Source organism: Megalops cyprinoides, chromosome 21, assembly GCF_013368585.1.
Source record: "Megalops cyprinoides isolate fMegCyp1 chromosome 21, fMegCyp1.pri, whole genome shotgun sequence".
Taxonomy (NCBI): domain Eukaryota; kingdom Metazoa; phylum Chordata; class Actinopteri; order Elopiformes; family Megalopidae; genus Megalops; species Megalops cyprinoides.
In genome coordinates, this window is record NC_050603.1 from 3,725,001 (window position 1) to 3,745,047 (window position 20,047).

Below are 20,047 nucleotides of genomic sequence, written 5' to 3' on the forward strand. Positions count from 1 at the left end.
AACCGCAGCAGGAGAGCGACAACACCACCTTCAGCGGTGGGGAGGACAACTGCGACACCCGCTCGCACCTCTCCCACGACTCGGCCGCCCCCCTCCACCCGGGCCTGCCCACGGAGGCTGGGCCCAGCCGCAACAAGAGGCCCAAGGTTTCAGATGAGTCCTGCCCCGAGGCGGACCGGGGCAGCCCCACGCCCCCGCCCCACCACCACCACGAGGGCCCCGGCTCTGAGATCGAGCTGGTGTTCCGACCACACCCCCTGCTGGTCAACACACAGGAGTACAGCCAGACCAGGTGAGGCAGTGGACGGGTACTGAAGCAGATAGAGCTCTGTGACTGGTGCAGAATGTTAGCTTCTTAAATAGCTTTAGTTTTACATGTCACAGTTGATTCTGATACATAATTAGAAATTATCAGAAATTTTTAGATCTATTACAATTTTGACATGCATAACAAGACTATAACCATTTTAGTGAATGCCCAGATAGCTGTGCATGGTAGAGGACCATTTTCAGGTGGGGGTCATCTTGGGGTCTTCAAACTGTACAAATACTAAATTTGAAATGTAATCAGTAATATGGGAGAGTGAAGATTCATGACCTGTAAAATGGGCGGAGCTACCATGTGGTATCAGTGAACCAATCATATTATTATGCTGTGGGAAAACTTTCCATTGGTAGCCCATCGTAGCTCCACCCCCTCTGGTATTCATGAAGCCTCTCTTTTTCATCACTGCTAAGTGCAAGTTACAGTGTACACAGGATGGTCTTTTCATTACTGTTGAAAGTCTGCAGTCTCATGTAGGGCCTGCTTCATCTCTGTCTAGCCAGGGAAAGGCTGCACCAGTATCGGACTAAGTGAGATAAGATGTTCTATTTTTACTCAAGTCCGTTTACCCAGCAACCCCCGGCCTCCTTCTCTCCCTCCCAGGTATGTGAAAACGACAGCCAACGCCACTGTGGACCATCTCTCCAAATACCTGGCGCTGCGCATCGCCCTGGAAGAGCGGCAGGCAGACAGACAGGCGGGCGGGGAGGGGGGGGCGGGGGATGAGGGGGGCGGAGGAGGGGGAGGGGGAGGGGGAGGAGGAGGAGGTGGAGGAGGAGGAGGAGGAGGAGGAGGAGGGCTGAGTCTGCAGGATGTCAGTGAGAAGCAGTACACCATCTACATCACCACGTCGGGCGGCCAGTTCTCGGTGAGTGCGACTACGGACACCGTCTCCCTCATGTCAACTTTTCCAAAGCCATGGCACATAAAGGAAAAAAAAACCTGATTCTGGAAATTCAGTATGCATTTAAAAATGACTGTTCCTCCTTGTATCCCTCTTCTATCTCTCCGTCCTTCTCTGCCCCTCCCTCTGCATGTCCACACGTTTCTTCCTTCCTCCTTCACTTTCTGCACCCCCCCCCCCATCCCTGCCCCCCCCGTTCCTGCATCCCTCTCCTCTCTCCCTCTGTCAGACTCTGAACGGCTCTCTGACTCTGGAGCTGGTCAATGAGAAGTACTGGAAGGTCAGTAAGCCGCTGGAGCTGTACTACGCCCCCACCCGGGAGCAGCAGCAGCAGCAGTGAGGGGGGGGGAGACGGGAAGCTCGTACCCCCTCCTCTCCCTCTCCAGCCCTGAAGATATGGAGCCTTCTCTCTGCCTCCGTTCACTCCCTCTACCATTATCAGTCTCACAGAGGCCTCGACCCTCTGTTCCCCTGTCAGAGAGACGCGTACCACCATTATTATTGTGATTATAGTGAGAAGTGGACTCTGCGTTCTTTTTCTCTTTCCTCTCAGCCACATCTGAGTTATAGACAGAGCTTTACGTCATCTTTTCCCGCACATCAGATCCGAGCTCGGTCTGGGGCGCGGTTTGCTTTCACCTCCAGATATGAAGTAGGAAGCTTGTGTGACTGCTCTTTTTTTATAATCAACAAAAGATGAATCCTGTTCTCTCTTGAATTTTTAGTAGAGGCGGAGCTTGTGGGTTTCTTTCTTCTTCTGAACATGTGGTCAAGATGGCAGCCATCTTTGTTTCTCACGCCCAACCAGCCAATCAACACTGTGTATATAACTCCTCACCTCACTCTAATTTTGTACAGTCCTTTTGTATATTCTCAGATGATACCAGGAGTGCAGTTGTTGTGGACACATTTCATAAGGAAAAGCACCTCATTTGCCAGAGTGGATGTTTCATATGATGGAGATGTTGGACTGCTGGCGTTCAGCCTTTGGGCTCTGATTGGACCAATCAGAGCAGAGGGGCCAAATAACACAGGATGACAACAGTAGAAGTGTGTACTAAATAACACAGGAGTTCAGTACAGGACTGCTGTCAATCAGGCTGCTTGAGCTTTGTGTGTAAAATCTAGTACACCTTTTTAATGGCTCAAACCGGGGTGGTTAACTTACTCCTTTTTATGCTAAGATATATATGTACTGGAACCAGTCATTGCCACAAGAGTGAGCAGACATTTTAACAACTTCTCATAGCAGCAAAGGAAAATGACCCCATTCACTTGTACAAAAAACTGCCAGTTCTGTATCTTGTGTCCAAGTTTCATTCTCTCTGAAGGTCTTGCTCTTTTGCACTTTTTGTAAGTTGCAGTTATACTAGCAATTACAGACAGCTTTGAGATACCCGTGTGTGTGTGTTGGTTTGCTGTGCTATCTGCTTGAAGAGTATTGTGCCTCTTGACCACATACACCACCTGCAATGAATGTGTCCACAATCCTATATCAAGGATGTTTGCCAACAGTTGCTTTGGTGAATTTTGGCACAGGTGAATCATGGGTATTCTGGGTGAACAGCATCAAGAGCAACAAGCCTGGTGCAATGAATTATTATTGCTAATGTAATGCAAGAGGGCCCGCAGAGTGGGGACCCACTTCTCCCCCCCCACTTCTGGGGAACTTAAACCAGGGAAAAGGTTCTGGTGGGACATACTTAAGATAGATATTGAAGCCACACTCACTGATAAGGACCATAATTCCCACTCATGGGAACAAGGACTGAATTGGATAAACTAGAACTCTGCTGTAAATGAATTAATTTCTACCCCTTCTGAAATGCGTGTAAGTAGTCATAGTCCGTGTAAGTGTTTAACCTCACATCTGGCCAAAGCCAGCAGCCCTAGTTCTGAACAGACGCTCTCCCTACAGATCATGTACGTCTTACATCCATTAAATGGATCCATCACATCACAGACCATTTTACACACTTATATTTACTTCCTAAAATTGAAGACAACGGGCTTTTAAACTCCAAAACAGAAAAATATCTCACGTACGTGTGTCATTCCTGATGGCACTGGGACAATCAAAGTGCATTTTGCTCAGTTGTTCTTTGTCTGAACAGCTCTTTCCATGTAAGGTATCTGACTGCTTGGTCCCCCCTTGGTCTTGTGAAGGGATATGAGGTCTGACCCCCTCAGGACCCAGCTCCCTCACCCTTCCCAGCACAGACACACACAGGACTGCCGGGGTTGGTAAAACGTGGAGTTTATTGACACATGGGTTGCAGGGCGGGGTGGGGGGCGGCAGCGTCTACTTCTTCTTGGACACACCGACGGTGCGACCACGGCGACCGGTGGTCTTGGTGTGCTGGCCACGCACACGCAGACTGAAAGGGGAGAGAGGATGGTTACCATGTGGTCAGAGGACGTCACAGGACATCTGTCAGCACTGGCGGGAGAACAAGCTATAGTGCACATCGCTCTGTGGGAGATGACTATCAATCCAGAGGGGAAAAATAGTGGTACAACAAAATCCAAAGGAACGACAGCTGAATATCTGCCTTTACATCCGATTTCAGGGCTGAAGTGTAGCGAGAGCACACTTAGATTCTCATGTTTAAATGCTATAAAGGAAAAGGAGGTTGCCCCAGATGGTCTATGTCTCAGTGAGGGTTTCACACTACCAAAAAAGTCAAGTATTTCAATTATTGAAAGCAACTAGATCTGGAAATACCATATCAATTTTTAAAAAATGCAATTTAAATATGCCTCTGAAATCATCTTTAGAAAGGAAAAAGGCCACATAAAACCAGGCTTTTGGAAACGTTTAAATTTTACCCAATAAATGGCACAATCCTTAACACACTAGTGTTGACAATACTTTGCACAGGTCTGATCCCTAACTGAAATGATCAAACTTTACGCAGGTCTGATCACACAAGTCAAACCTCTGGTCCCACTTAGAGATAGTGAACAACAACCACCTTAAAGCACATTTTTATCCATAATTTTGCATCCACTCATACCACCAAGAAATAAATCGAAATATTTAATCTCTGGCACCACAGGACACCCAAACATGAAACTATTAAACTATATATATATATTCACAAATGCATCAGCCCCCACAGGCATGTTTTGCAGGAAGCGTTTCTTACCCCCAGAAGTGCCTGAGCCCGCGGTGAGCGCGGATCTTCTTCAGACGCTCCAGATCCTCTCTCAGCTTGTTGTCCAGACCGTTGGCAAGAACCTACGACACAGACACCAAAATGCACTGAGCTTGCAATGCGTGAGGGCGAACCTTTAGTGAAGAAAGGGCATGTACAGAGTTCTGTTCTGGCCAGCATTTTATGGATCCTGATTGGATCTCATCAGTGCATGCAACCGCACTCAGACCTCCATTTTGAACTGGCATCGTGTTGACCTGTTTCGTTCACAAACCAAGCACACAAGATTCATGTCCAAATGCATACTTTTACTTGTGCTGAATTTTCCAAACATGTGCCTTATGACTTGTGTCCAAAGTGAGTATTTCAGTATTTCCCAGTGGAAATGTGTCACTACAACAGAAGTCAGTAGCTAACACATGTGCACAACAGCCTGTGCACAACCATCCTCTTAGAAACACCATATGGATACACATTTCTGCTCAAGCCTCTCTGCACAGAGGAGATATCACGCCACAATGTGGAGAGACACCAAAGCACGCTGCAGTGACTTACCTGGCTGTATTTGCCATCCTTAACGTCCTTCTGTCTGTTCAGGAACCAATCGGGGATTTTGTACTGGCGTGGGTTCTGCATAATGGTCACCACTCTCTCCACCTGGGTATAAACGCCCCAGAGTCAACCCACCAATCAGGAGAGGACTACAGAGCAGCTTCTGAAGTGGCACGCTGAATGTGAGGAACGCACTGAAGGTAGTGGAATTTTCCACCCCACTGGCTGGACAGCAGCTGAGCTACGCTAACAGTAATTCAAAACAGCCTGTCGTTTATAATGTGCAACTCAGAATCGGTGATTGAGGAGTGTTTATAACCTGCATGAGTTAATGACAACGATAAACAGGCAGACAGAGACAATGCATGGTCCCATTTTCTGAAGAGGTGTTTTGATGTAACAGGAGGGGCAACAGGCATGCTTTGCCTTCATACCACTTGCAAGCCCTGTAAGGCTCGTCTCTCTAAAATCTTGGTCACCAAGGTATGCGGAATTTAGAGCGGACGCGCTAATATTAAAAGGATCAGACCGACTCATCTGATTCACTGTGCCCACTTCAGCCAATCCGCACGCCATAAAGATCAGTGAAGCTATCTGCCCTGAAGCACAACCACTGTGCTCTGGAGAGGTCAGGTGACTCCAGGCCAGGAGCCAGCAAGAGAAGCAAATGTCCAGGTATCCCACCTCATCATCGGTCAGCTCCCCGGCCCTCTTGTTGAGGTCGATATCGGCCTTCCTCAGCACAACGTGGGCATATCGTCTGCCGACACCCTGCAGATGACAGACATGTTAGATGCTCAGTCTCACACCTTACTTGTTGCTTTTTAGAAGGCTCCCACCGCATACTTTCTCCTAACTGGATTTTTCACTCTGAATACAACAGCACATTGGTGAGTTAAACTGGTACAGTGACAGTGAGCAATGTATACTGTAACGAAATTATTCATTTGCTTCCACTTGGTAGTATATCCAATCATGCAATCAAACACACTGGATATGGCTATCAGCTAAGCAAATATGTCAATCGAATCATTAACCAAATAAAAGACAAACTGACACTCTGCCCATTACTAGGTGAGACTAGCTATTGGAATTTAAATAACAATGTGTCGACCAAGTGAAATGAAGCGTAAGTGCAGCATGCATAGTGCTCCTTCATCCAGACATTTCCAAAAGCCCCGGGACTCACCTTGATGGCGGTGATGGCGAAGGCGATCTTCCTCCTCCCGTCGATGTTCGTGTTGAGAACACGCAGGATGTGCTGGAACTTCTCGGGAATCACGAGAGACTGGAGAGTGAGGGAATAAAGCGATTAGTAAACCCGTTAGAGGACTGACACTGTGTGGCATAAAACAAGACAAACAAAACATGGTAACACGGTACCAACTTGACACATTAATCTGAACAAACAATTGATGATTTAATTTGTCCACACTAGTGTTCCAGAAGTTGACTGTTAGCTGGGAGAGCTAAGATACGTAGCCGGTGCAGGCTTCTGGTGTTTGCTAGCTAGCTAAGGGCACATAGTTAGCCAACTCTCTGGAAGTGAAATAACGACAGCTAATGCATTTATGGAAGTCCCGCTACCAGTGTTTCGTATGACACCGCCACAAATAAACTGTGACTAGCAAGGACCCTGTGCCCTGGCAGTTATTCTGAACGTGTTTCAGTGTAACGGAGCGGGGTCGGCGTTTTGCACAAGGTACGTGTAACAGTTGTTTTTTGGACACATACGTTTCCAGTTTCAGTAATAATAGACTGTGGTCGAAGAACACAGTTTTATGTATCTTTTTACGAGATTACACAAGTCGCAGAATCATATGTACGAACGATGGAAGTAGATTTTTCCATTCGCCTAATCTGCTCTGGTGGCCTCACTCACCATCTTGGAAGCAGATTCCGATTCGAAGAGGACAGCCTGACGATCTCGCGAGAGTATGTCCTTTTCCCCCCACGTAGGTGAGGAGGTGGTTCCGTTAAAAAATATGTCCGTCTAGAAACACAAATGAACATTTAGAAAGCAAAAGTATGAGAAAGGAAAATGGTCATGTTATATAATAAAATTAATTTGAATACATGACTAGTATTTTAATGTATGAATTTTTAATATATGGTCCATTCTTGCTGTTGTTATGTACTTTTTGAGGCTTTCATGAAGGATTTTTATTCATTTAGCCAGGGGATTAATCAAGACGCCGGAATTGTAGTTTTAGGATGTCGGCAGCTATGGCGGAGGCGGCAGTACCTGACGCTGGCTCTTCTGATGTAAATAATGTTACAGCTGTCAACCCGACGGCGAATGCGATGACATATTTACAGGACGAGGTAAACAATTCCATACGGCTGTCTAAGTGTTATCCATGTTTTCAATAAAGGCTACTTCAGGCGAAGCTTTCGTTTCATTTTATCGCCGATGATTGACTGTCTCGATAACCTCTCTACTACATCAGCGTCGCTAACTAGCTAGCTGCCTGATGCTTGGGAGATAGTTTATCTTGCTAATCTAGCTAACTACATTAAATAGGTACTGCTATCAAGTAGCTAGTAAGATGTTTCTGCTGGTACTAGTTCAGCTAGATCCCTCTTCTTGCCAGTTTAGTTTCCGGGGGTGTTGGGCATTTGTAAACGACATTGTATTATCATAGACATTGTACTCTGTCAGTGCATATTGTTGAATGCTAGTTATAGTTAGCTAGCCAGACGTTTACAATTTAGTTGCTCAACAGACGTCCTTATCCAGAGCGACACACATAGGTTACGTTTGTGTCCGATAGAAATAAAGCTAGCTAGTTATTGTGTTAACCTAGCATTTCAGTGAGGTAGGGTTGTAATAAGTGAGTGTACCTTTAAATCATTACGTTTCCGTTTTGCAGATGAAGCATGATGTAGAACCGGTACCTGCTCTCAGTTTGGGAGACCTGGACATAACCACTGATGAGTTCATTTTAGATGAAGTCGACAGTAAGTCTCTCTGCCTGCGTGCGCCTGTCCTTTCCATCTCCGAATCTGCGGCATTGCATTAATGTGTTGCTAACGTCAACATGTCATGTGACGTATAATTGCGTGTTTTGTATTCACAGTTCACATCCAGGCCAACCTTGAGGATGATCTGGTGAAGGAAGCACTGAAAACGGTGAGGCTCACTGGCTGCCCGACTGAATCAGAATCAGATTCAGAACATAGAAAGCCACACACAATGAGAGATGTTTACAGTCTGACACCCTCACGTTTTTCATATGGAACACTGGGCATCATTGGCTGGTATCAAGTATATTGCTGATTGTAGGGTTGTTTTATATTATAGCACTACAGTTTATTGCACAGGACACAGAAGGTAAATTGGCACAAAACTATGGCCTTAATTAACTTTAAAAAGTGGGGAAAAAACTCATTGTAAATAAGTATAAGTAAAATGGGATCAAGTATGGGATTATTTGGATAATTTGCCATGAGGTGAACCTGTTTCAAAGAAAGTGAGGCCTCGCCAATATGCATGAAAGACTGCCCAGGAATAGATAACATAGTGAGTTTAACATAGCAGGTAATCACTGATATTATTAGGTTACAAATAATATTGCTTAAAGGTGTGGGTGAGTGCCTTAACTGAAATGCATAACTCCTGCACCAGTCTGCCATCACCTCATTTTCTCTCTTTTTTAGGGTGTGGACCTCAGGCAGTACTCAAAGCAAGTGGAGGCAGAGCTCCAACGCATTGAGCAGGCCTCTATCAAAGACTGTATCCTTTCAGCTCCACCTGTGTGAGCTGTGTGTGCCACTAGCTAATGTGTAATGATTGTAAACTAGGAATTAACATTTCTTTTAAATAGCATTTTTGTAAATCAGTGTGAATCGTTAAGTGTATACAATATTATTGCGTAGAAGGTAGCCTGTCAAGTATGGCCAATATTGAAACTGTAATTAATTCTTGGTTTGGAGTTTTTATTTAAGTTTAAGTCATGATCTTGGTCAGTGATTGCCAGGTATTGCATATGTTTTATCCATGGGTGGTTTTCACAGTTTTATGCATTGATGATGCATAGGTCCCAGCTCTGCTGTGTTGCCCCTGACTGTCCTTGCATCAGACATTAAGGAGAGCCAGAACATCGCCTCGCTGCACAACCAGATCACAGCCTGCGACTCCATATTGGAGGTAAGAGGGTATCTGGAGTGAGTGGGTACCTCATCTCTGTCTGTCTGCGTCAGTCTGGCGGTACCCAGCTCAAGCAGTCTCTGTAGTTACAGTGCAGTCCCACTGGTGGATGGATGGATGGTAGTGGTGGATTTACACTGAGAGCAGTGCCTGTTGATTAACCAGGTAACACGTGATGTTTCCACAACTTTACTGTGACATGGCATCAGTGCGGTACCAGCGTACAACGAGTATTTCTGGGGCTGTATGAGTTCTGTACTGGCCTCTCCCTGAATGCTGCTGCTCTTGGTATGTGTTGTTGACCAGACTCTCTGCTTCTTACTCTCTCCTTCTCCCTGCCTTCCCTCCTTTACACCCTCTCCCCCTTTCTCTTGTCACTTGTTCCTTTCTTTCTTCCTCCCCTGTTTTCTTCCTGTTCCTTCCTCCTCCTTCTCCCTCCCTTTCCCCCTCCCCCTCTCCCTCTCCCCCTCTCCCTCCATCTGCCTCCTCCCTCACCCCCTACTCTCTCTCCCTCCAATTCTTTTCCTTCCCTCCTTCCTCCCTTCCTCTCCCTCCCTTTCCCCCTCTCCCCCCTCCCACTCTCCCACCCCTCCATCCCCCCCCCCCCCCCCCCCACTCCCCCGCAGCGCATGGAGGGCATGCTGAGTGGCTTTCAGAGTGACCTGTCCTCCATCAGCAGTGAGATCCAGACGCTGCAGCAGCAGTCCGTCAGCATGAACGTGCGGCTCAAGAACCGGCAGGCCGTGCGCAGCCAGCTGAGCCAGCTGGTGGACGAGCTGGTGGTGCCCGGCGCCATGATCTCGTAAGCTGTGTGTGTGTGTGTGTCACTCCATGCGCTCTTATGAGGGTACACGTTTACAGTGTGTATTGGTGTGTGTGATGTGTATGTGGTTACTGTGGTTATTGTCATTGACCAGCCTTGACCTTGAAAGGTACATATTCACTCTTCATACGATTTTGTGGTAGTATGACCGTAAGCGGTCACGGTTCTCCCCTCCCTGCCACAGTGTAGGGTACATGTACCTTCTGCATCTGTTTTGTGTTATTTTGACTGCTGCAGAGTGATCCTGGAGAGCCCAGTGACAGAGCAGGAGTTCCTGGAGCAGCTTCACGAACTCAACAACAAGATCAACTTCGCCAAGGAGCTCAGCTTCAGGGAGACGCTGGCCTGCTCTGACATCCAGGACATCGTGGACCGCCTCAAAATCAAGGTTCTGATTGGACAGAGAGATGGGGGGGGGGGGGGGGGGGGGGGAGACAGGAGATAGAGAGAATAAAAGTAGAGGAGGGGGAGAATTAAACAGGAAAGGGAGGGAACCAAGGAATGAGAGAGGGAGAAAGAGAAGAACAGTAGTTGGAAGGATGGAGAGCAATGACAGGATTGACCTGTGTGTGGGGGGGGGGGGGGGGGCAAAGTTTACAGACTGCTAAAGGCTTTAAGGAGCACAGGTGTGGAGGAAGTGGATGGAGTGGGAATGATGAAGGCAGGGAGGGGAGGAGAGATTGATAGACTGACAGGGAGTGAGATGAGAAAAGAGGTGTGAAGAGCAAAAGATCACAATGAGAAACGTACCATAAAAGCAGTGATAGGGACCCCTCTGTTGACAGATGGTGTGCTAAAGGCATGAAACTGATCAACCAGTGTATACACTTGTATTCAGTATTGTTTTCCTGTTTGCACAATAGGCTGTCACGAAGATCCGAGAATTCATATTGCAGAAGATCTACTCCTTCCGAAAACCCATGACCAACTATCAGATTCCACAGAATACACTCCTCAAATACAGGTAACCACCAGCTCCAGTTTCATGGTCCTCTTACAATAACAACATCACCTACGTTTACTTGACCTGCCTTCATGATGCTGTTCTTAGCAGTGATTTAGGGTTGTAGTTTGTTAGTTAATTAATAATAATCCATCCCTCCACCTGTCTGCAGGTTCTTCTACCAGTTCCTGCTGGCAAACGAGAGGCAGGTGGCGAAAGAGATCCGGGACGAGTACGTGGACACCATGAGCAAGATCTACTACAGCTACTTCAAATCCTACAGCGGCAGGCTGCTCAAAGTGCAGGTGAGGGAGGAAGAACAGAGAGAGATGGAGATGGAGAAAGGGAGGGAGGGAAGGAAAGAAGAGAGGGAGACAAGGTGATGGAGGGAGAAATGGAGGAGGAGGAGGGAGAGTGAGGAAGGGAGGAAAGAGGTGGAAAAAGAGAGGGAGACAAGGTGATGGAGGGAGAAGGTAAGAGGGAGAAGTGGAGAAATGGAGGAGGGAGAGGAGGGAGAGGGAGAAAGGGAGGGAAGAGGTAGAGAGGTGGAAGGTGGAAAGGATGAATTTGAAGGAGGAGAAGGAGGACATATGGAAGAGGAGGAGAGGAGAGGGAAGACATGGGTAGAGAATGGGAAAAATCCATGCCTTTAGAGGGACTAAAGTCCGGCATGAAGGACAGAGAGGCAGCAGTAAATGTTCCTTTTGCAGCAGGTGCATCTCTTTCTGAAAAAGAAGTGAGTGTAATCTAGCATCTCTCTTCTCTCCATGGCCAGTACGAGGAGGTGGCGGACAAAGACGATCTGATGGGGGTGGAGGACACGGCCAAGAAAGATATCCTTCACCTGCAGGAGCCAGTGACAGTCTTACTGCCGCACTGGGTGCTGGATCAGTCAGTCCTAATCACAGACTATCTCTGTGATTGCTTGCTCTGAGTCCTGGTTCTTTAGGGCTTCTTGCTGAAAGCAGCTGACTGCATTGTGTGTTGCCGTAGTACTGGGCTGTGTGTGAGACTCTGTGTTGTGTGTTAGTGTTGACCTGGACTGTGATGCGTGTTGCTCAGGTGTGTAATAGTCCTGTGAGCATCAGCACTGAACCTTATTGTGTGCTTGTGTAGTGTGGCTGTTGATTGTTGTGCGGTTGCTGATCAGTGTTGACCTCGATCATCGCACTCCTTTCTCAGCTTTGGGTCGCTGTCCGTCTCTGTGATGTGAGCTTTATTGTTGTGTAGTTGTCGTTTTGACCTCATCCTTAGTGTGAGGCTGTGTGCCGGTATTGTTGACTTTCACTATGGTCTGTGGTTGGGTAGACAGTTTATGGTCCTTGACCACAGAAGCAGGTTTCTTCTCCAAGCCCTCGCTGAAGAGCAGGAACACCATCTTCACTCTGGGCCAGAGGGGGGCAGTGTTGAGCCCTGCAGAGCTGGAGGGACCTATCCTCATTCCCCACACTGCACAGAGGGGAGACTGTAGAGTAAGGGCAAAACAGCTGTACTGCATTAATGTATGATACAGTCCACACATACACGTACTCTCTCCCTCTCACACACACACACACACGCACACACACATACACGTACTCTCTCTCTCACACACACACACTCATACACACACGCACACACACACACACTCATATACACTCACACGCACACACACACATACACACACGCACACACTCATACACACACACACACACACACACACACACACACACACACACTCATATATACACACACACTCATATACACTCACACGCACACACACACACACACACACCACACGCTCATACACACACATTCATGTACACTCACTCTTACATCAGGGCTTTTCCAAATGTAAGCAATTTTCTGAATTTTTGCACGTTTTTATTTCTTTTTACCACTTGTGGAATTGAAAGTACAACATAATAAGACATACACATCCGTGTGTTCCTCAAAAACCTCCCCCCCGCAGTACCCCTACGAGACGCTGTTTCGCAGCCAGCACTACGCCCTCCTGGACAACGGCTGCCGGGAGTTCCTCTTCCTGTCCGACTTCTTCATGGTGGCTGGAAACTCCGCGCTGGACCTCTTCAACTGCATCATGGGAAAGACGCTCAGCATGTTCCTGGTTAGTGCTGTCATTCCTGGCATTCCTGCTGTAATCTGTAACTAACTCAGGCCTCAGCAGGGACACAGGCAGCGGTGCACCAGGGCCCCAGCAAACTGAATCTTCATAAGATGATGTGCAAAAAATGTATTTGGCCAATCCTTGCTGGCACATAACAGATATCGTTTGTACTGTCATTTGGGAGGGTGCGGTGGTGAGTGATAATATGTGATAATAATATCTTTATATTAATTGCCATGTCCCCCCCCACCTGTTATCTCTCTGTCTCTCTTTCCTCCCTCACTCTTCCTTCTCTCTCTGCCCTGATATAAATCCATTCTGCCGCTTTCTCTCTGTTTTCTGTTCCTCTCTCTCTTTTCTGCCTCTTTTCTCTCCCTTCTGTCCTTTCTCTCTGTTCTTCTTTCTCCCTCCTCCACTCCTTCTTTCCCTTCTACTCTCTCCTTTGTCTCTCTTTGCTTTCTCTCTCCTACGCTCCGCCATTTTACCTCCATCCTCCCCTTTGTCTCTCTCTCTCTCTTTTCTGCTGTCTCCCTCCGGCCCTCCTCCTCTCCCTCAATTCCTTCCTTCCTCTCTCTCTTTCCTGCGCTCTCCCTCCGGCCCTCCTCCTCTCCCTCAATTCCTTCCTTCCTCTCTCTCTTTCCTGCGCTCTCCCTCCGGCCCTCCTCCTCTCCCTCAATTCCTTCCTTCCTCTCTCTCTTTCCTGCGCTCTCCCTCCGGCCCTCCTCCTCTCCCTCAATTCCTTCCTTCCTCTCTCTCTTTCCTGCGCTCTCCCTCCGGCCCTCTCTCTGTCCCTCCCTGCAGAAGAGCATGTCTGCCTACGTGTCGGACTGCTACGACAGCATCGCCATCTTCCTCTGCATCCACATCATCCTGCGCTTCCGAGCCATCACCGCCAAGAGGAACATCCCCGCGCTTGACAAGTCAGTGTGCTGTGTGTGTGTGTGTGTGTGTGTGAGTGTGCATGCGTGTTTGTGAGTGTGGGCATGTGTGTGATCTTTCAGATGGGAGGTAGTGTTTAGGCTGTAATAAACCTGTGTTTGTGCGTGTGTGCGTGTGCGTGCGTGTGCGTGTGCGTGTGCGTGCGTGTGTGTGTGTGCATGTGCTCTCTGTGATCTCTCAGGTGCTCGGATGTAGTGTTTAGGCTGTATTAATCCTGCTTCTGTGTGTGTGCGTGCGTGATGTCTCAGGTACTGGGAGGCGGTGTTGGAGCTTCTGTGGCCGAGGTTTGAGCTGATCCTGGAGATGAACATCCAGAGTATCCGCAACACTGACCCCCAGAAACTGGGCGTGCTGGATACCAGACCACACTACGTCAGTACAATCTATTGTACACGCACACACACACACGCACACACTCAGTTACATGCTGACTGATATCAAACCACACTACGTCAGTACACACACACATACATACATGTATACATACACACTCTGACTGATACATATATACTGTTATCCAGCCACACTAGTACACTTTACTGTACACACACACACACGCACACACACTCCACACTGACTGATACACACTCACTGATATAGGTACACTGACAGATGCTGATAAATGATTATTTTAAAGTCAGTGTTTGAGAGTCACAGAGTGACTAAGTCTGTTTGACTGGAACGAAGCTGTTGACTTGAGAACACGTGTATTAATACTACAGTAATAGGATTATGTTTTGATTATTGGGGTCATTGTGCTGTTCCAGATCACGCGACGTTATGCTGAGTTCTCCTCAGCCATCGTCAGCATCAACCAGACGTTTCCTAATGAGAGGACTAACGCTCTCCTGGGCCAACTGCAGGTACACAACTACACAACTACACAACAACACAACTACACAACTACACAACCATACAGCACAGTAACATGACCAGACATTTTCTAAGGCGAGGACCAACGTTCTCCTGGGCCAACTGCAGGTACACAGCTACACAACTACACAACCACCCAGCACAGTAACATGACCAGACACTTCCTAATGAGTGGACTAGCATCCTGTTGGGCCAGGTGTAGGTTTTAAACATTGTTAAAACTGCGCTACAGCTACAAAACTCTGAAATCAACTAGGCAATAGCTTTTAACAAACTTTTTGCAGAAGTTCACAGAATAAACAATGCCGCTGTATCATTCCTTAATTTAGGTTTATGGGGCATATGGGAGGTTATTGACTCGGACGTACTGTGTGAATTTTTGTGTTTGAGGTTGAAGTGGAGAACTTTGTCCTGAAGATGGCAGCAGAGTTCCCCTCCCGGAAGGATCAGCTCATCTTCCTCATCAACAACTACGACATGATGCTCAGTGTGCTTATGGTGAGACTGAAACACCAGCCAAGTTTCATCTGTAAAAAAACACAGGAGTGTACTGCATGAACTGTGTGACCTGAGATCAGTGGAGTTTCATCTGTAACAGGCATACACAGGAGTATGCTCCCTGACCTGTCTGACCTGAGATCAGTGGAATTTCATCCCTAACACACACAGACAGGAGAATGCTCTCCTTACTGTCTGACCTGAGATCATCCCATTCATACTGGCTTAAGAGGAAACTGGTCGGTACTGGTATCAGTACACAGAAACAGTAGAAAAAATAGCATTGGAACTTAAAAATCATTTGCAAAAATACAAACCCATAAATACAAACCCAAACCTGAGTGCAGCTCAGGAGTAGCATTTCCACCTTCTGTGGAAGTTCCATGAGTTAATCCTCTCAAGCTGATTGGCTGAAATTAACCACAGGAAGACAGATGAATAAAATGGAACCTAGGACTGCTGTTTTTTTCATGCATGTTCAGTAGGCTCTTACAAAAAAACAAGTGTCTCTGTACCAAAAGGTCATTCTGTGGAAAACAGCCAAAACCACTTATCCAAACAACCAACTGTCTAGGCATCTATTTTTATAATTCTTGCTGCAGATGAACTTCACTGACCTAATTTTCGAAGGGCCAGTTTCTCTAGCCTGACCACACCAACCACACTGAAATGAGGTTAATTCCACTGGCTGGGGTCAACATTAATGCAGCTGCCCTGATTGACAGGCACACACTGGTCCCATACTCTGTCTCTCTTCCTCTTTCTCTGTCTCTCCATCTTGTAGGAGAGAGCAGCAGATGACAGCAAAGAAGTAGAAGGCTTCCAGCAGCTTCTCCTGGCCAGAACGCAGGTGAACAAGTAGAGGGATTCTGGGAAAAGGACCCCTGTACCAGCTGGGCGTGATTTTAAAGGGAAAGTTTGATAAAAAAAATGTTTTATGAAATGTTTCAAGTACTTTCATTTGCAATTTGGCATTCCCAACCACATCTTGTAAGCCTAGAGCTCAGGCCTCTTCCCCCAGTTGGTACAAACAGCTTTACCGGCTATACTGGCAGCCAGAGCTTTTCATCAGAGTGAATGAGGGAAGGCAAAACCCGGTCAAATGGCCCTTTTTCAGCACAAAGCTCTCTGATCACCAGAAGGCACCCCAGGAATCATGTTTAAAACTTTACTCTGAGCAGATCAGTTTGTGGTTTGTGCATGGGGGTGATTTCATTCTTCAGAAACCCTATGAAGAGTAGGCAATTTAAACAGGGTCAGTTTAAAAGCATAACGTGTTTGGCCGACTGTCTGTTACAGTTTCTTATGGCACAGACATAAGAAGAATTATAACTGTAATTGCGTTTGATTTAGAATTGAATGTGATACTCTTGCTTCATCTGGCAGTTACTTTATGATCATAATCACATAATCACTGTTAACCTTGCCTGATTCCTTCTCTCTCTCTCCCTCTCTTCCATCTACTCTCTCTTTCAATCTTCCTTGGTCTCCCCCCCTTCTCTTTGCTTACTATGTTTGTTTCCCCTCTCTCTCCCTCTCTCTCTCCCTGTCTCTCTCTCCCTCCCCCTTTCTTCCCCCTCTCTTCCCCCTCTCTCTCTCCCCCTCTCTCCCCCTCTTCCCCCTCTCTCTCCTCCTCCCTCCCCCCGGCTCTCAGGAGTTCATTGAGGAGATTCTCTCTCCTCCCTTCGGTGGGATGATTGCGTTTGTGAAGGAGAGCGAGGCGCTGATGGAGAAGGGCCAGCTGGACAGGCTGAAGAACGATGAAGGTTCGGAGTGGGCGGGGCCTTCACCATCACCATGTCTGTCATGTCATTGTCGTACACTGCTCATTGGGTGCTTGGGTGCGACACTTAATAGGTGTTATGAAGCTGCCCTCCTCGTCCACTCCATGTCAGACCTCCTTACCTCCTCCTTCTCCTTAACCCCTCGCTCTCTCCCGCCCCTCCTACCCTCCTCAGCTCGGATCACTCAGTTGGTCAGGGGTTTCTCCAGCACCTGGAAGCAGTCGGTGGAAGCGCTCAGTCAGGACGTCATGAGGTCCTTCACCAACTTTAAAAACGGCACAGGCATCATACAGGTACCCCTCGCTCTCAAAACCCGTCACTCTATCCTACCATCAGTGTTATCATCTGTGTAGCTTCTCCACAGAGGACCTGATGTTCTTTTTACTGTGTCTTATTACTGTGTGCTGGGTTCTCTGCTCCCGTTCATGTCTTGCCCTGCCTGTCCACCAGGGGGCGCTGACACAGCTGATCCAGTACTACCACGGCTTCCACAAAGTGCTCTCCCAGCCTACCTTCCGCAGCCTGGCCGTGCGGTCTGAGCTCATCAACCTGCACCACCTCATGGTGGAGGTCAAGAAGCACAAACCCAACTTTTGAACCTTGGCTTGCCTGGAGGGAGGGAAGGAGCCAGCGGACTTTGTACTGTATGAGGGGACGTTTCTGCTCTGCGCAGACAAGACGGGCAGATCCTCTTCGCCTCATTGATCACATGACATCACTCCGCCAATCACAGGAGCCAACCTGAGTAGACTGCTTGCATTGGTGTGTGGTGCAATTATGTCATAAACCTGAGGATTTTTTTTTCCTGTTCAGGCTCCCTTGTATTAGGCCTTGAAAATACTCCTCTCTTTTGTAGAACCCTTGTGCATGGCTGGATGGGGGGTATGACTGAAGGAACAGGGGAATCTCTCTGTCTCTCTTACTCTCCCACTCTCCTGCCTCTCCCTCTTTCTCTGTATGTTGAGGTGGGAGAAGACTCTGGTCTCTGCCCCTCTGACTTGGAGCAGGGAGAGATGGGAGATTTGGGGCATTGTGGAGGGGGGGGGGTGTGAAGTCAGAGGGCAGGGAGAGCTTGGAAAACATGGACGCATGAATTTGTCTGTGTAATAATGATATCTGAGGTATTTAAAGCCTTGTGTTGACTCTAACACTGTGGCTCCCCTGTTTTGGGTGACTCTTTATGGAGATACAGAACTCTAGCGGTGTCAGTGCAAATGATTTTTGGAATGCATAGAAAAGAATTCAGCAAAACACGTCAAAAACCAAAATATGTAACCTCTTATCAAGAGGAAAGAAGTCTGATTTAATAGAAAATGTCACAGGGTGTTCACATGTACCAACTGCTTATGGACAGAAATAGATGTATGTGGCGCTCTTTCTGTGGTGGGAATGGTCCGAGTGCTTTTTTTCTCTGTATGATTTAGGAAGATCGTCTTTATTTTAATATTAGGTGATTCTAAAATAATCATGCATTTCCGTGTTTTTCCTGGTATGCCAGTTTTAATAGTGTGTCATATTAGTCCGTATATGTGTCGGAGTGGAATAGAGGTGCTGGCACACAGGGAAGAGAGAAACAAAGAAAAGGAGAAAACCTGAAAGAATGAGGCAGAGACAGACAGAAAAAGAAACTTCGGCTGGACGCTAGAAATGATATTTCTCCATTTAAAGAGGAGTGTTGGATGTAAAATGCAGGAGTTCAGTGGGTTTAATAACAATAACAGTGTTACAATGAAGGCATTCCATTACATGTATGAAAAACTGTATGTACAGGCTTAGATGAATGTATGTCATGGGGCTATGATTTTTTTTTTTCCATTTCATTGCTATATCTCAAAAATAAACACATATTCCTTTATTAATGTGGAAAAAATAGTATTGTCCACACCAAGTCTTTTCTTGAAATTGTTATATTTACAGGTGAGCCTCGCTGTTAATGCTCTTTAGTGGAAGCGCTTTGTCTTTGAAACCCCAACTTTGCCATTTAACAGAAATACTTTACAGTTTAGACATCAAGCTAGAAACTACAGAAATCCCATCACAGCAACTCTTCCGTAAGCCGTGTTTGAGTGGTCATGTGCTCTTTCTGTTGTTAATATGCTGACAGTAAATGTTGTTTTGAGAAAATAATGTTGAATTAGCAACCTTATCAGTCAATCACCAGTATCCTTTACTTTTATTGATCATGTATTTGTTAAATATTCCCTGAATTGTAAAAGATGTTCAAAGTTTTGCAAACCAGACAGGACTGTAAAACAAAAAATAGGCCAAACTGCAATTTCATTCTTCAATGAAAAGAAAAGTAGCTGTTAATATATTGAATACCATTATAGGCAATGTCAGCTTCCACACTGCTACACACTACCTGCATACACTGCCTCAACACACTTCCACACACTGCCTCAACACACTTCCATACACTGCCTCAACACACTTCCACAAAGTGTCTCATCGCTGCTGCACTCTCAGTGCTACCGCACAATGTCTTAACATTGCTCCACATTGCTCCACACTGCCTCTACTCTGCCCTGCTGTGTCACCGTGATTCCTCTCTCCATCTCGCGTGATTCCCTTCTAGGGCAGAAATCCATTCTGTTTTGAAAGGCCAACCCCAAGTCACATTCATGGAGGAATGGAGACAGGCACAACCACAGAGTCAGGTCAGATCCCCCCCCACCCCGAATATCCTTCATTATTTTACAGTTCCAGTTCTTCATTAAGGGGCAGTTTCTCTTAGCAGACATGCTTTGCCAGTCCTTTTAAACAGGTGTATGACTATCATTGCTGTTTAAGATTTAACTGAATCACTGCATTGGCTACCGAGTGACCTTGGTTACTACTGGTGTTGCAAGGCAGCTAACAATGAGAACTGGTAAAAAAAAACAAAAAAAACATCTGCATTGAAACTTGATAGCCACCTAAGGTTGCTGAGCTTTAGCAAGAAAACTAGCTTGCAAATGACCACAAAACTAGCTTGCAAATGACCACAAGATG

At 46.8% G+C, this 20,047-nt stretch overlaps 3 protein-coding genes across 3 annotated transcripts in view; 2 read left to right on the plus strand and 1 right to left on the minus strand.

The window, feature by feature from the left end:
- Nucleotides 1–2,569, plus strand: part of LOC118768772 (E3 ubiquitin-protein ligase RING2-A-like) — a 6,975-nt gene extending 4,406 nt beyond the window's left edge. Inside the window, exons 5-7 of the mRNA XM_036515682.1 lie at nucleotides 1–292; nucleotides 929–1,193; nucleotides 1,459–2,569. The exon at nucleotides 1–292 is cut by the window's left edge and continues 17 nt beyond it. Of these exons, the coding sequence (XP_036371575.1) occupies nucleotides 1–292; nucleotides 929–1,193; nucleotides 1,459–1,569 (668 nt within the window). The 3' untranslated portion in view covers nucleotides 1,570–2,569. The remainder of the gene's footprint in view (nucleotides 293–928; nucleotides 1,194–1,458) is intronic.
- A 900-nt stretch (nucleotides 2,570–3,469) lies between these two features.
- LOC118768928 (40S ribosomal protein S18) lies at nucleotides 3,470–6,884 on the minus strand. Its single transcript, XM_036515905.1, has 6 exons — nucleotides 6,822–6,884; nucleotides 6,129–6,227; nucleotides 5,624–5,710; nucleotides 4,943–5,044; nucleotides 4,379–4,470; nucleotides 3,470–3,607 (listed from the first exon to the last, which is right to left on the minus strand). The coding sequence occupies exons 1-6, from the start codon at nucleotides 6,822–6,824 to the stop codon at nucleotides 3,532–3,534; spliced, it is 459 nt and encodes a 152-aa protein (XP_036371798.1). The 5' UTR covers nucleotides 6,825–6,884; the 3' UTR covers nucleotides 3,470–3,531.
- Nucleotides 6,885–7,165: 281 nt separating this feature from the next.
- vps52 (VPS52 subunit of GARP complex) lies at nucleotides 7,166–19,190 on the plus strand. Its single transcript, XM_036516040.1, has 20 exons — nucleotides 7,166–7,264; nucleotides 7,813–7,900; nucleotides 8,020–8,072; nucleotides 8,600–8,675; nucleotides 9,022–9,089; nucleotides 9,716–9,891; nucleotides 10,150–10,300; nucleotides 10,776–10,876; nucleotides 11,028–11,160; nucleotides 11,631–11,686; nucleotides 12,192–12,327; nucleotides 12,807–12,962; nucleotides 13,764–13,882; nucleotides 14,150–14,273; nucleotides 14,669–14,764; nucleotides 15,165–15,272; nucleotides 16,057–16,122; nucleotides 16,927–17,038; nucleotides 17,231–17,349; nucleotides 17,507–19,190. The coding sequence occupies exons 1-20, from the start codon at nucleotides 7,166–7,168 to the stop codon at nucleotides 17,651–17,653; spliced, it is 2,184 nt and encodes a 727-aa protein (XP_036371933.1). The 3' UTR covers nucleotides 17,654–19,190.
- The last annotated feature ends 857 nt before the right edge of the window (nucleotides 19,191–20,047 follow it).

What these genes read in the sequence shown, in the direction of transcription:
- LOC118768928 (XM_036515905.1), bottom strand. An exon ending in TCGCCATCACCGCCATCAAG is followed by an intron (nt 5,711 to 6,128) that starts GTGAGTCCCGGG and finishes TGTCATCTGCAG; the next exon opens with GGTGTCGGCAGACGATATGC. An exon ending in AGGATGGCAAATACAGCCAG is followed by an intron (nt 4,471 to 4,942) that starts GTAAGTCACTGC and finishes TCTGTGTCGTAG; the next exon opens with GTTCTTGCCAACGGTCTGGA.
- vps52 (XM_036516040.1), top strand. Translation starts at nt 7,166, where the DNA reads ATGGCGGAGGCGGCAGTACCTGACGCTGGCTCTTCTGATGTAAATAAT. An exon ending in TGAAGGAAGCACTGAAAACG is followed by an intron (nt 8,073 to 8,599) that starts GTGAGGCTCACT and finishes TCTCTTTTTTAG; the next exon opens with GGTGTGGACCTCAGGCAGTA. An exon ending in CTCTCCTGGGCCAACTGCAG is followed by an intron (nt 14,765 to 15,164) that starts GTACACAACTAC and finishes TTTGTGTTTGAG; the next exon opens with GTTGAAGTGGAGAACTTTGT.